We start from the raw sequence: 14,450 nt of genomic DNA on the forward strand, positions 1-14,450 counted from the left end.
TCTTTGAAACGCGTTGCGTGGATCCTTTGTGTGCAATAAATTTACCCATATATACTTCTTGTGGCAGCGCCATTCATCTCCCTTTCTTGGATCTCCTTTTATCTACATTTGCGCCTCGCACAACTCGCATAGGTGAGTGTGTTTTGATTGGGCTCTTCACTATCTCATCCACCAGGTTGCATCCAGGGGCGCGCACCCTGTTCTCTTTTGTATCGATTAGATATACAGAATGGACCTAAAATAAACAAGTTGTCCACAGCAGTTGGATCCTCCATAATTTACCTATGAACAATATTAATGTTAACATAGTTTGTAAGATTGAAAAAGCTATCGAGTTCAACCTAAAACCCTACTGTGTTGATCCAGGAGGGTAAATAATATAACAGCACAGTATAAGTGATTCTGTACAAATAAAATAAATACCTTGCAATAAGTAATTTTCTACGTTCTTCTGTGCTGTAAGGCTCCACAAGAGGTATACCTAATAATCTGACTTCTTCAAGCATAGGTAAAGTATTTAGTTTCTCAATGTCTTCCCATGAATTTAAACCTGAAAGAGCAGAAATAAATATTCATAAGACTATAAATTATACAACAGAAAGTTGCTGTCAACAGTGCCTAATAAGGGAAATTTCTATTATACACCACAGTGATAGTAAACGTAACCTGTCACCACTTTTTCTCTCCTGAAAACAAATGTAGTGGGTCACACAGATCAGATTGGGGTTGCTTTCATTTTATACATTGAAGTACAACTGAGAACTGAGCCCTATTATATTTTCTGCTGCCAATGTATACCATGCCTGAAGGAATCCACAGAAAACAAAGTGCATTAGCGGAGAACTCCTCTTACATTACTTTTCCAGCAAAAAAGATAACAGAGCTCAGTTATATACTTCAAAATGCAGTAATAACTAAGTATATTTATTAAATAGGGTAAATACAGTGATGTAGGCTAGTAACATGTCAGATTGCGGGGGTCCCGCCGCTGGGACGCCCGCAATCTCTGTGCAGCACCTGGTGTTCTTTAGAACTCTGGATGCTGTGTCGGGGGTTTATGACGTCACTACAAGGCCCTTGTGTCACACCCCCTCCTATAGAATTGCATTGAGGGGGCGTGACATGACATCACAAGCCCCTGGCCCCGAGTGCTGCACAGAGACGGCGGATGCTGCACCGTGCTGGGACCCCCATGATCAGACATCTTATCCCCTATCCTTTGGATAGGGGATAAGTTATCCTGGGGCAGAGTACCCCTTTAAGCGTACCTGTAAAAAATAAATAAATAGGGACATGTCAAAAGTTTTAATTGGTCAGTGTCTGAGTGAACGGCCCCAAAAACTTGCATTGCATATTGATCCAAGTCATGTGAGAGCTGAGAGAAAACGCTAAGTGCAAACTTCTCCCAGTGCATTTTCGTACTCGGTCAGGGTCTGAACAGTCACTGTGAGGGTAGGGTCACACACAATGTATATCCAGCCTATTTCACAATGTGCTGCGTAGTCTTCTGTTAGCTGACACATAGGGCTAACCGGCGGCAATCCTGTCTGTTCAGTGAGGTTTGGAGGTGGGGCCAACGTAACCTCACTGAACACGTAGAGCTGCTGTGGGATAGCCCTGTGTCTCAGCTAACAGAAGAATATACTGCATATTTCCTGCTGTGCAGTGGATTTTGGGCAGCATGAAATACATAGCTTATACGTAGTGTGTGACCCTACCCTTACTGTTAAAAACTTTTGATGTATCAGACATATCAGATTTTTTTTCTAAATTACAATTAAGGCACCCATACACAAGTGAAAAGTCAGCAGATTTCAGTGGGACAGGGAACCATCTAATGTGTATGGAGGCCTAATGAAGGATTGTCCATGTTGGACTGCCCAATCCTTTCATTTTTGGGGCGATAAGCTGGTGACAAATGTCTGGCAGCGGCTTATCTTCCTTCTCCCCATTAAGAACATACGAACACTCAGTTAAGCCGTTCTTTCACATCTATAGGATGAACAGGATAGATAGCTGTCAGCCAAACATGTCAGACAGCTATTGAAAGTGTATTTGCACCTTTCTGGATCAAACATCTCTGTATAATGCCAGAGAGGTTTTATTCTGGAAATCAGTAGCATTCCGGGATCTCAAAAAGAACATTTCAACTGGTGCACGGCTCACTAGGCCAGAGTGGATGACCAGGGTGGAAATTTCTCCCTTGGAAATTATCAATATTAAACGACTGCAAGCAGAGATCTTGAAAAGCTAAGAGATTGTATTGATACAGAAAGAATGTAGGAAAATTCTATAACTGTTCTATATACAGCAAATAATTTTTTTTTTTTGCTGAAACCAGAACACTTTTATACTAAAAATAAACATCTAAATATCTGATTGGGTTAACAGAACCATGGTGTTATATACAGAGACACGTTTGGACAACTGTTGCATGTAGTTTAGCCAATATGATGCAAAGGTCATGTATGACACAGAGCATGATTAAAATGTTGAAAACATATTTCATACATTTTAATGCACCCCTGAAACTTAACAAAATGTTTGACACGTCACAGAGACATATCAAAATTTTTGATCAGTCAGGGTCCAATCAATCATTACAACAAGCTGGGAGAATCGGTCAGCTGTGCCGTGACAAGTCAAAACTTTTGTTAAACGACAGGGACACTTTTATATAATAAATTCTTCTCTCAATACAAGGATGCATTCTGCTAGTGAACAATACGATTGTACAAAAAGGGGAGTTTTATCAAACCTTTTGCAAAGGAGCAGTATATGTAAAAAAAACTTACCAGATTTATGAAGACTTATTAAGCGGAGATTTGGAAACAACCGTGATAGTGATCCATCTGTGTCTTCAATAGTCAAAATGTTGTTATTTGCAAGGACAAGAGTATGGAGACATGGAAACATTGTGCCTAATTTACAGATATCCGACCAATCCTGAAGATTATTGTCCGTTATATGAAGAAGATTTAGGGAACGGAAACAAACTGGAGAACTCACTACGGTGTCATAGTCATTAAGGCACAAGAAGAGCTCCTCCAAGCTAAAAAAACAGAAATACATTATATTACACTGTGCTCACATGGAAATATAGTTAAAGGGCAACTCTGGTACTATACATTTTAAGATGTCTGATCGCAGGGAGTATGACCATTGGGACCCCCATGACCTCTGACCTGGCATCCTGGCGTTCTGAACATTTAGGTTCAGAACGCTGGCTGCGCTATGCTTCGGAGCGGCCTGCCCGGCACCCCGGTAAGGCTGGGTTCACACCACGTTTTTGCAATACAGTTCCCGTATCAGGTTCTTGATGAAAAAAAAACGTATTCCTCAAAACCTGACTAAACTGTATCAAAACGTGTATACAATTTTTATCCATATATGGTTTAAAACCGTATACAGTTTGAAAAATGAATCAGTTTTTTAAAGAAAAAAATGTATACGTTTTTAAGTTTTCACTCCATAATGAATAAAGTTTCACTTGTTTGATTGAAATTCCAAGAAAAAAACCTGTGCAAAGTCAAAAACCATATGGTGAAAACCGGATGGAACCGTACGCACATACGGTTCTGTACGGTTCCCCTTGACTCCCATGTTAAAAAAAACCCCACACATTTCAATACGGTTTTTCACACGGAACCAAAAACCGTGGTAGGCTAAGGTTTTGAGTATGGGGGAAAACAAAAAACATACGGGATGCAAAACTGACAGATGCATCGTTTGGCATACGGTTTTCAATGAAGCATCAATGCATACAGTTTTCAATATGATTCCATACGGTTTTCAAATTGAAAATGTATACGGGAACTGTATTGCAAAAACGTGGTGTGAACCCAGCCTAACCCACATGCATGTAGCGTTCTCTGCTCCATGCCGGATTACTGTCAACCACAGCCCGAAGCTGTGATCAACACGTCCCCTCTATAGCTCTCTATGGGCGATCCCTGTCTTCTATAGACATGAATTGAGGGGTGTGTTGATCACAGCTTCGGGCTGTTGTCAACAATAATTCCGCATGGAGCTGAGATCACTACATGCATTCCCGGGGTGCTGGGCAGGAGATCGTGGGGGTCCCAGGGCTGGACACTCCGTGAGCAGACACTTAACCCCTATCCTAAGGATAGAGAATGAAATGTCTAGTACTGGAGTTCCCCTTTAATACAGCTAATAGATCTGATCTGGTATAGGAACATGTATGTCATTTTGTATGTACACTGCTGTGTAAGAGAACTGAGATCCCCTTAATCCACTCCATAAGTGGCATCATAGATTCCAATGAAATATCAGTTTACAAACATATTCATGAAGTGATGAATCTGTATAAAAACTTATAGGATGTGCTCAAATACAGCAAATTTGATGCAGAAATCTCTGTGATAAATCCATGTGCTTTCTACAGAAACAACCCAGTAAGATCAGTGGACTTGATTTTTAGTTGCAGAAATTTCTACAATAAATCTGTCATGTGTGAATAGAGTCTTGGCGTGGAATTTGTCTTTCCTAAAAATTCCTAATTAGCTGTCCATAGTGCCCTGACAAAGTTTGATGTATTCACAGGTTGCTGCTGTTTTTGTTCACTCATTGATAATAGATTTCTACCTATTACTAGCAGAGTGCCCGTTGTTGCCCTGTTTTCCTACCTAAACCTTGTGGGTGTGGAAAAGCAACGCTCTTGTCCTCATAACCAGTCTTCAGTAGGGTTAAGCTGTGATGAAAAGATTGTAGGTCAGAAATAGAAGGGGGATGTGGCTTTGTGGGACGAGGCTTGTAGGAAGGGCGAGGCTTGCAAGCCAGACCGACACATTCACCCGGAGATGCAGTTTGTGGAGTAAGATGGTGATACAGATTGGCCCTGATTTACGAAGAGTGGAGTGTAGGTTTCTTTGTGGGTTTTAATTCCCTACAATTTTTTTCCACAGTATTTATTGTTTCCCTAAATTTAGCACTTTTCCCTACATTTTACATAGTTACATAGTTAGTATGGTTGAAAAAAGACATACGTCCATCAAGTCCAACCAGGGAGTTGAAGGGAAGGGTGCTGATTTTACGCATGCTCTGATCTGTGGGGTTTTCCTCAGCTCAAACCCACCACATTTTCTGTGGAAACCTTAGAAAATATGTTGATTTTTGGGAAAATGTTGGGGGCACGCCCCCTTTTGGGTGACAACGCCCACTTTCCCAGACGGTCACGTCCCTTTTTCAGGCTCAGTAAAATGGAGAGTTAGTCGGGTTTTTTCCCCGATTCTGGCGCACAACCCGACAAAACATGTCAGGTTTACAATAATAAATCAGGGTCATTGTGGTTGAAGGACCTGTGATGTGGGTATATCATGCGAAAACTGTGTTTTTAGCTTTAGGAACTGAATGCTGAGTTGTCCAAAGCAACCAATCAGGTCGCTTCTTTCATTTTTCAGAGGCCTTACCTATGGGTAACTCAGCAACTTTTCCTCTGGACAGGTTTTAATAAATCTCCCCCACTGAGTTTTATATAATTAGATGGTTGTATGCTGTACAGTATAGTGATCAGAATTCCACTTAGCCACCTGAAAATGTGAAAAATGTGAGGTTTCTTCTACTTTCATTACCAGCCATATACCTGATGGATGTCAAAAGCGTGTCATTTTGGCCTCGGTTTGAGACATATGCTGTGGGATCTGCTGAATGAAATAGCGTGGACCTCTGAGTTGGATCCCATAAAAAAAAAAAATAATAATAATAATGCCACGTGGTATATTACACTAGTTATTTTATTAGAAGCCAAAAAATTATTACATTTTTTCCACTATTCTGATGTAATATTTCTGATTTGACATTTAAGGGGGCACGTACAAAAAGTCAGCTTGAACTCAGGTAGCATGAACTCTAATTACAACATACTCACTTTGGTAATTCCAACAGCAACTTGTGGACTGTCTCCCAGGAAACTTTACAATTATTGAGAACCAGCTTACGAATAGCAGAAAATGTCCTAGCACATTCCCTTTCCAAGACAGATGTGTGCAGAGGGTTAGAGCTGAGATTCAAGAACTCCAACTGAGGCACACTGGACACAATTTTACTGACCTTTTAGAAATTAAGAAAAAAAAATGTGAGGAAAAGACAATTCAATGATTATCTGTATGATAAATTATAAAATATTATCTGGTATATAATCCTCTGAGCATTTAAAGAGGGTTTAAAGTGGAGATTCCCATGACTGAAACACACCAATGCAGTTCCATAGTACTTCCAGCCATATGGTATACCACTTACTTTAAAGGAGTACTCCAGCGCAAAATAACTTATCCCCTATCCAAAGGATAGGGGATAAGTTATAGATCGCGGGGGGGGTCCGAGCGCTGGGGCCCCCTGGGATCTCCTGGACGGGGACGCGGCAGTCTGCAGGAAGTGAAGTTTCGTCCCCAGCAGAAAGCCGCGGCAGACACTCCCCCTCCATGTATCTCTATGGTATACATGGAGGGGGCGTGTCGGCCACTGCGTCATGCGGGGACGGAACGCCCCCTTTCCTGTATATTGCCGCGTACCGGAGATCGCGGGGGCCCCAGCGCTCGGACCCCCGCAATCTATAACTTATCCCCTATCCTTCGGATAGGGGATAAGTTATTTTGCACTATAGATGTCCTTTAACTGTGCAGAGTAGAGATGAAGAGGAAAGTATGTGCAGTTACACACTTCTGCCCCTTCATTCTAGCGATTAGTGGGGGCCTCAGCACTCTGACTACTGCACAACTTCTGACTTTTCACTATAGAGCAGTGTTTCCCAACCAGGGTGCCTCCAGCTGCTGCAAAACATTATATATATATATATATATATATATATATATATATATATATATATATAGACAAGCAAAGGGGTAGAGCAGCACAACCTCCAAAGAGAGCAACGGGTGCAGGCGGTGAAGGTCCCAGGTCCAGGGTCCCATAGACATCCACTCCAAAAGACAAAAAGAACACTATTAATAGTGCGAAGCATGTATATCTCTCAATGCACTATGCACTTGATGCACGTTATGATGGTTTTTATCAATATACTGTAAGCACTTTATCCACTATGTTAATTAATTAACATTGTATGCACCCCTTTGTATAAATATCTTGCCATTTGCACTGGTTGTTGAGCTTGAGAAAGACTGCAATTGGGCAGTTGAAACGTTGTTCCTGATGTTGGGTCAATAAACCTTATTCACCTTGTACCTTGGAGTGCTGCGGCTTTTTGTCTTTTGGAGTGTATGTATATATATATATATATATGTGTGTGTTCTAAACAAAATGCGGAAATCTGCATGGTTTGGTTTCTGCTATGGACTTTATTGTGAAAATGCTGTGGACTTTCCACTGCTTAGTATCTGCAGCATTTACACTATATCTAGCCTGTACCTTTATTTGCAGAACCACAGGTCTATTATATAAGCTATAGAAAGTCTGTTGGTTAATGTCCTCTAGAAAAAAAAAAAAAAAAAAAACACAAAAAGGTAAATTATGTCTTTTCTTACTTCCTGCCAGTTGTCCAGCTTGTTCCCAGACAGGTCCAGTTCAGAAACGTGGGAACAAAATGCAGCAATCTCACGCTCATGCCCAGCATGGCTGATACCACAGCTGTTCAAGACCAGTATACTTGGAAGGTTCAAGCGATCTAAAACATAGAATATGTAGAAAATGATTAATATTACAATGCAAACAGACATTTAAACAAAATACAAATCACATTTCAGCATGAGATCACTTAAAATAAAAAATAAACAGTTCAACAAATAACCAAATTGATAAATTATGGTAAATAGCAGTAAAAAACAAAATTTCAAAGAAAAAACACAACAAAAAAATGACTTTGTAGCAGTATTAGAATACATAGTAAACGTGTGCAACCCTATATATCAGCCCTGGTTACATTGTTAACAAATCTTTCAAGAATGCAAAGTCTAGATTGAGTAATACTGCCATCTGCTGGTCATTTAATCCTGCTTGTGTTTCTCAACCAGGGTTGTAGTTAGCAACTGCTGGAGAGTCACAGGTATGAAAACAATGGAACATACAGTAAAAAAATAAGCTAAAATCAATCCTTTTGATTTTATCTAAAGGAAATCATGCAGACGCTGTAAGAGAATGCTCCATTGGGCACGCTGCCAGCCAAGTATGATCAGCGTCTGGAAGGTACAATAGGCTCAGACTGGTAGATCCCACGTGTCTCACTTTTATTGTTTCTTAAATGTCAGGGGCCTGTCTGGCTGTTTTATAGATATCAGTTTGTTGAAAAAAAATGATCTGAGACAATGGTAAAATATGGTCTGGTTCTCCTCTAACTCACCTTGACAGTGAGCAAGCAAACACCGAGGAGCACAGGGAATAGTGAAGGAAACACTGCAGGAAATATTTTGTGGATTTCTCAGGCAGCCTGCACTTTTGACACAGAGATTATTCTGTGACTTGTTTTAAGCAGCACATTTGTTTCATTTCAAAAATCTTTTCCAATGTTTTCAAGTGAATTTCACCAGTATTAGGCAAAGCTTACACTAGAGCCCTGCTTTGTGATTACGCGGGACCAAAAACACCACGTGCGGGGGCGGTCAAGCACTATGCCTGCAGGTCCTGCAAATCCTGCACCCTCTATAAGTTAGGATCCAACTCCCACCCTCCGCTGAGCTTACCATGCTCTCCAGCTGTCTCCTCCCGCCCCAGACTGGTGATATGTTACATCGCATACTACATGCCTGTCCTGGAGGACCCGTCCCATGTTGCCACCTCACCTGCCGCCGGTAGGCCCACTATTTTGCATTCAGGTTCACACAGTGTGCATTGGGCCCAGGTATGTGCAGAGCACTACACTGGTGAACAGAACTAGTCTGTAGTAGATGGTGCTATACAGTGACCCCCCCGACCTACGATGGCCCCGACATACGATAATTTCAACATGCGATGGCCTCTCAGAGGCCATTGCATGTTGAAGGCAGCATCACCATACGATGCTTTTTTATGACGGGGCCATCGCATAAACAGCTATCCGGCAGCACTGACTGCTTCAGCTGCCACCAGATAGCCGTTTACGGTGCTCCATGAGCTCCGGTGATGGTCACTTACCTGTCCTCGGGGCTCCGGCACGTCCTCTTCGGGATCCTCTGCATCGTCGGGGCTCTCCATCGACGTCATCACGTCGCTGCGCATGCCATCCCGTCATCCAATAGGAGCGGCGTGCGTAGCGATGTGATGGCGGCGACGGAGCGCGCGGTTGCCTGGGAACGAGAGGCTTTGCCGGAGCGTCGGGGACAGCGAAGGACGGTGACATCCCGGGCAGCGGTGACGGTCCGGAGCGGCAGGGACAGGCGACTGCAATTGTCTCTAACAGTGGTCTACAACCTGCGGACCTCCAGTTGCTGCAAAACTACAACACCCAGCATGCTGGGTGCTGTAGTTTTGCAACATCTGGAGGTCTGCAGGTTGTAGACCACTGCCCTATACTTTACAGTGCACAGATCTCTCAACATACGATGGTTTCAACAAACGATGGTCCGTTTGGAACGGATTACCATCGTATGTTGAGGGACCACTGTACACATGGGGGTATGTGCAGACACTAGGGTGCAAGGCTCTGCACATACCCCCATGTGTACAGCAGTATGTACACAGTAAACGCTGCTATACAAATGGGGGTATGTGCAGAGCATTGCACCCTAGTGTGTGTACATTTCTATATGAGGGGTGGGGGGTGCAGATCATTGCACCCCCATATAGTAATGTGCAGACACTAGGGTGAAATGCTCTACACCATCATATAGGAATGTACAGACACTAGGGTGCAATGCTCTGCACTATGTTTAGAGCATTGCACCCCAGCAATTTTACACAATCCTATGTGTCTGTGAATTCCTATATGAGGGTGCAGAGCATTGCACACTAGTGTCAATACATTCCTATGTTAGCGGGAGCGGGTGGGACTGGATACAAATGTTAGCAGAAGAGAGCAGGATTGGACACATGTTGCAGGAGTGATAGGGAGTGGAACCAACACCTTAAGGGAGCGGGAAGGAATGGTCAGAAAATCATCGGGAGCGGGATTAAAAAACAAACAAACAGTCAGTCTCGCGCAGGGCTCTGGTTTACATCACTACTCTGCAATCTCTAACACAGTCGGCAACCTGTTAAAATGATGGTGACGTATGCGTGCATGGACAGACACCGGCCCAATTGACTTCAGTGGCTTGAACATAACCGTTAGGGACTATGTCAGGGTCATTTTGCACATTTACGTCTTTCAACTTGGACCCAAAAGCGTTCGTTGCTGTTCCTTTGGGTCAAAACCACTGAAGTCAAAAGAGGCCGTACAAATCCATGCCTAAAATACATCAGCCCCCAAGGGAGTTCACTATAAAAAGTATACATATCTAGTAGTACCACTGCAATTAGAATTATAAATAAAGATACATTGTTACCAAACATCGCATTACATTAAATTATTTTAAAAAGTTTCAGATTAACATATTTTTTCCATTCTCCAAATTCATAAAAATGAATAAACTATGGCCCTGATTTACTAAGAGTGGGGTCTTTGTGGATTTTTAATTCCCTTCAATTTTTTTTCCACGGTATTTACTAAAGTTTCCCTACATTGTGCACTTTTCCCTACATTTTGCTGATTTTACACATGCTCTGATCTGTAGGGTTTTCCTCAGCTCAAATCCACTACATTTTCTGTGGAGACCTTAGTAAATATGTTGGGTTTTTGTAAAAATGTTGGGTACACGCCCCTTTTCATTAGCCACGGCCACTTTCCCCGGTGACCACGCCCCTTTTTCAGGTTCTCTCAGTAAAACGGAGAGTTTGTTTTTTAAAATTCTGGTGCACATTCTGACGCAGACAGAATTTCTGGCGCAAAGCACCAGAATCTGGCGCGCAACCTGACAATTTTTCATTGACAAAGAATAATGGCAGAAATAAAGTATATCTCCTTTAATGATGTCCAAAGAGGCTGCCTGGTCCTTATAGGATATATCAAGGAAAATATATCATAGGGGATAGGTTTTTCCCTATGATACTTCGCCTTTAGGCTAGGATTCCACGTTTTTTTTCTGGCAGTTTTTGGAAAACTGCCACTGAAGTTTTTGAGCCAAAGTCAGAAGTGGATCCATAAGGGAGGAGAAGTATAAGTCCTTCCTTTATATGTCCTAATCCTTTTGAATACACTTCTGGATTTGGCTCAAAAACTGCAGTGGTAGTTTTCCAAAAACTGCCAGAAAAAAACCCAAGTGGAATCCTAGCCTTAATGAGGTTTAAAAGTAAAATAATCCAAATGATGGCTTATTAAGGACTGTGTGTAATGAACCCCTAAAATACCCATATCACCTTTGTGTTGGTACCTCACTGTTACTGGATATGTATGTTAGTTCTCTTCCTGACAGGGTGACCATGCGCACCAAGTTCCATTTCGGTATAGTGGATCAGTAGCTCTACCTGTGCAAGGCAGAATGGTTTCCCTATGGTCACTGCACATGACATGGAGAGCATGCACAGTGAGCATTGATCTGTTCAGCTGCTTAATCTATCGATGCCACACTCCTGCATTCCTTCAGTGCTTCTGGCAAAATCAGAGTCTAAAATGGGCAGCATAAAACAACGACAGACTCCATTATTACTTAGTTGTCTATGAAGATATATCAATCAAGCCTAGGTAGAAACCACTTGTGACTGCCCTGGTGATGAAAACCTGTTCCCAACATGTTTTCTGCAAAATGCTGCAGTGTATCAGCATGAATTGTAGCCAATTGTTGTACAGGAGACTGTGCCTGTTCAATACTGCCAGTGGTTAGGCTCCTTTCACACTAGAGTTATCCTGTAAAAAACCTCCATTATTACTCCCGGCAAAAAGTCCTGAAAACGGCCGTCACAAAATCCCATTCATGTCAATGTGATTTTTTGAACATCCTTTTGCACCAGGCATGTCTGTTTTTACTAATGTCAGTTATTTTTGCCGGCACAAAAGTCGGTGCATGCACAAATTTTTTGGTACGGCAAAATAAAAAAATAAAAAGGTGAAAAACCGAACATTAAAATTTAACATTAAAGTCAATGGGAACCGGATGTTCATAAAAAATAAAAAAAAATCCGTTATCAGTTATCGTCAGGTGTTTTAACATCCATTTTTTTTTTTTGTACCGAGCATGCTCAGCACAGCTTTTCCCAAAAAAAAAGGGTTAAAAACCTGATTTAAAAAACAAACAAAAAAAAAAAAAAACGAATGTAACTGGTAATGACGGATGAACAATATCAGGTTTTTTAAGAAAAAAAACATTAAAAATAACTGATGATTGTCATCAGTTATCATCCGTTATTACCAGTTATTGCATCCGTTTTTTTCTTCATCTGTTATTGTAAAATAACGGCAGAAAAAAAAGCAGGATGATACCTGTAGTGTGAAAGGGGCCTCAGTAATATTTAGGTAAAACATAACATACTGCTTGCTAGAACTGTAAAATATTTACACAGAAAACATTAGCAGAATTCACTTAGGCGATTAATGCACTGGTCTGAACGCCTACCAGTGACAGCTGTACTGGATGTATTTAGAGGTGCTTGGAGATGGTGTAGATCTTAGCTAAAATGTTGTCCGATTTGCAGTTTGGGAGGACATATCCCCTTTAAGCGGAATTTACTTGTCAAAAGTCATACATTTTTGTGTAAACAGAACGTTTAAACAAAAATGTGACACTTTTTAAAGGGGGTACTCCACTGGCCAGCATTGGGAAGAAAATGTTCCAAATGCTGTTTTCACCCTGCGGGGGTCGGCCACACCCCTCGCGATATCACGACCACGCCCCTTCAATGCAAGTCTATGGGAGGGAGCGTGACAGTCGTCAGGACCCCTCCCATAGACTTGCAATGAGGGGGCGTGGCCGTGACATCGCAAGGGGTGTGGCCGACCCCCGCAGCGTGAAAACAGCGTTCGGAACATTTACTTCTGAACACTGGCCAGTGGAGTACACTTTAAAGCCTGAAACCAGGCATACTCGCTTGCTAGATTACCTCTCGATAACTCAGTAGACTCATTCTCTCTCTTTTCATTTGTTACCTTTCATAGGTGATACCTGTGGCCCTGGGGGAACATGCACTCCAGCACCCGGGCCCCTCCTGTAGGGGAAGTTTTCTGGGCTGTACTTCTCACACAGCACCTGCATGAAACTCCTTCCACAAGGTGGTTCCATTTCTGCTTCCTGGAAGAAAAATGACACACTGTATTACAGATTATGTTCAAGAGAAAGCTCTGCTCCTTATCTAAACTTCTAGAAACATGTCAAACAACTCCAGTGTCTTAGGACTTCCATAAGTAAACGCGTGGGATCAATGCACTCTATCTTAAGTATACAAAGGTCAGCTTGTCCTGTACAATTGAACATGGGCTTGGAAACAGTTTCTACAACTACAAATACTTTTACCCTTAACCTCCCTGGCGGTATGATTCTGTCTGGAAATTTGTACCAAAAGCGGTACAATTTTTTGCACTGAATTTCACATCTCCCCCCCCCCCCCCCTCCGCCCATTTCACATCTCCCCCGTCACATTCCCTCTCCCTTGTCACATCCCCCCCGTCACATTCTCCCCCCCCCCTTGTCACATTTTCCCCCCTTGTCACATTCTCCCCCTTCATGTTACATTCCCCTCCCCCTGTCACCCCCCCCCCTTGTCACGTTCTCCCCCTTCATGTTACATTCCCCTCCCCGTCACATCCCCCCCCTTGTCACATGGCCATGAAGGGGGGCTTCATGTCACATTCCCCCCCTTCATGTCACATCCCCCCCTTGTCACATTCTCCCCCCCCCTTGTCACATTCTCTCCCCCCCCCACACACACACACACACTTTCTCACCTTGTCCTGCAGCAGCATACACTGGGTTTGCCGGGCAGATTTCAAACCTAGTGTATTTGCTGCAGAACAAGTCCTTTCCCCTTCAGCCAATCACAGGCTTTACACCACTGCGGCCTGTGATTGGCTGAAAAGTGAAAGGTCCTGTAAGATGAATAGTGAAGAGAGCAGGGACCGGAGCGCACGGAGGGGAACGACATCTTCAGGGACCGGGATTAGGTGAGCAAAAGTTTTTTTTATTTTACTCCTTTTTCCTTTTACACTTAGCTCAGTGTTTTTCTAACAGGGTGCCTACAGCTGTTGTGAAACTACTACTCCCAGCATGCCCGGACAGCCTTTGGCTGTTCGGGCATGCTGAGAGTTGTAGTTTTGCAACAGCTGGGGGCCCCCTGGTGGGGAAACACTGACTTTTAGTATTTTTCTTTACCTCCTCTGGCCGGCCCCCGCAACGGGAGCCGACCCGAGCAGATAATCGCATGTTTTCCCGGGGGCTGCATCGCTATATCGCATTGCTTTATGCGATATATCGTGCAGCCCGGCCGGGAACTCTGCAATTCTACCCGAGCGTGACTCAGGGTTACCGATCCTGGCA

The 14,450-nt window shown here is 42.8% G+C and overlaps 1 protein-coding gene across 3 annotated transcripts in view; it reads right to left on the reverse strand.

Moving 5' to 3' along the window:
* The window catches only part of TBCEL (tubulin folding cofactor E like), a 79,853-nt gene that overhangs the window by 30,587 nt on the left and 34,816 nt on the right, over positions 1-14,450 (reverse strand). For all 3 annotated transcript variants that reach the window (XM_056544775.1, XM_056544776.1, XM_056544774.1), the window contains 5 exons: positions 13,067-13,208; positions 7,503-7,642; positions 5,891-6,072; positions 2,796-3,052; positions 424-550 (listed from right to left, as the gene is read on the reverse strand). In XM_056544775.1, the coding sequence (XP_056400750.1) occupies positions 424-550; positions 2,796-3,052; positions 5,891-6,072; positions 7,503-7,642; positions 13,067-13,208 (848 nt within the window). The remainder of the gene's footprint in view (positions 1-423; positions 551-2,795; positions 3,053-5,890; positions 6,073-7,502; positions 7,643-13,066; positions 13,209-14,450) is intronic.

The sequence above is a fragment of the Hyla sarda genome, chromosome 10, assembly GCF_029499605.1.
Source record: "Hyla sarda isolate aHylSar1 chromosome 10, aHylSar1.hap1, whole genome shotgun sequence".
NCBI lineage: Eukaryota > Metazoa > Chordata > Amphibia > Anura > Hylidae > Hyla > Hyla sarda.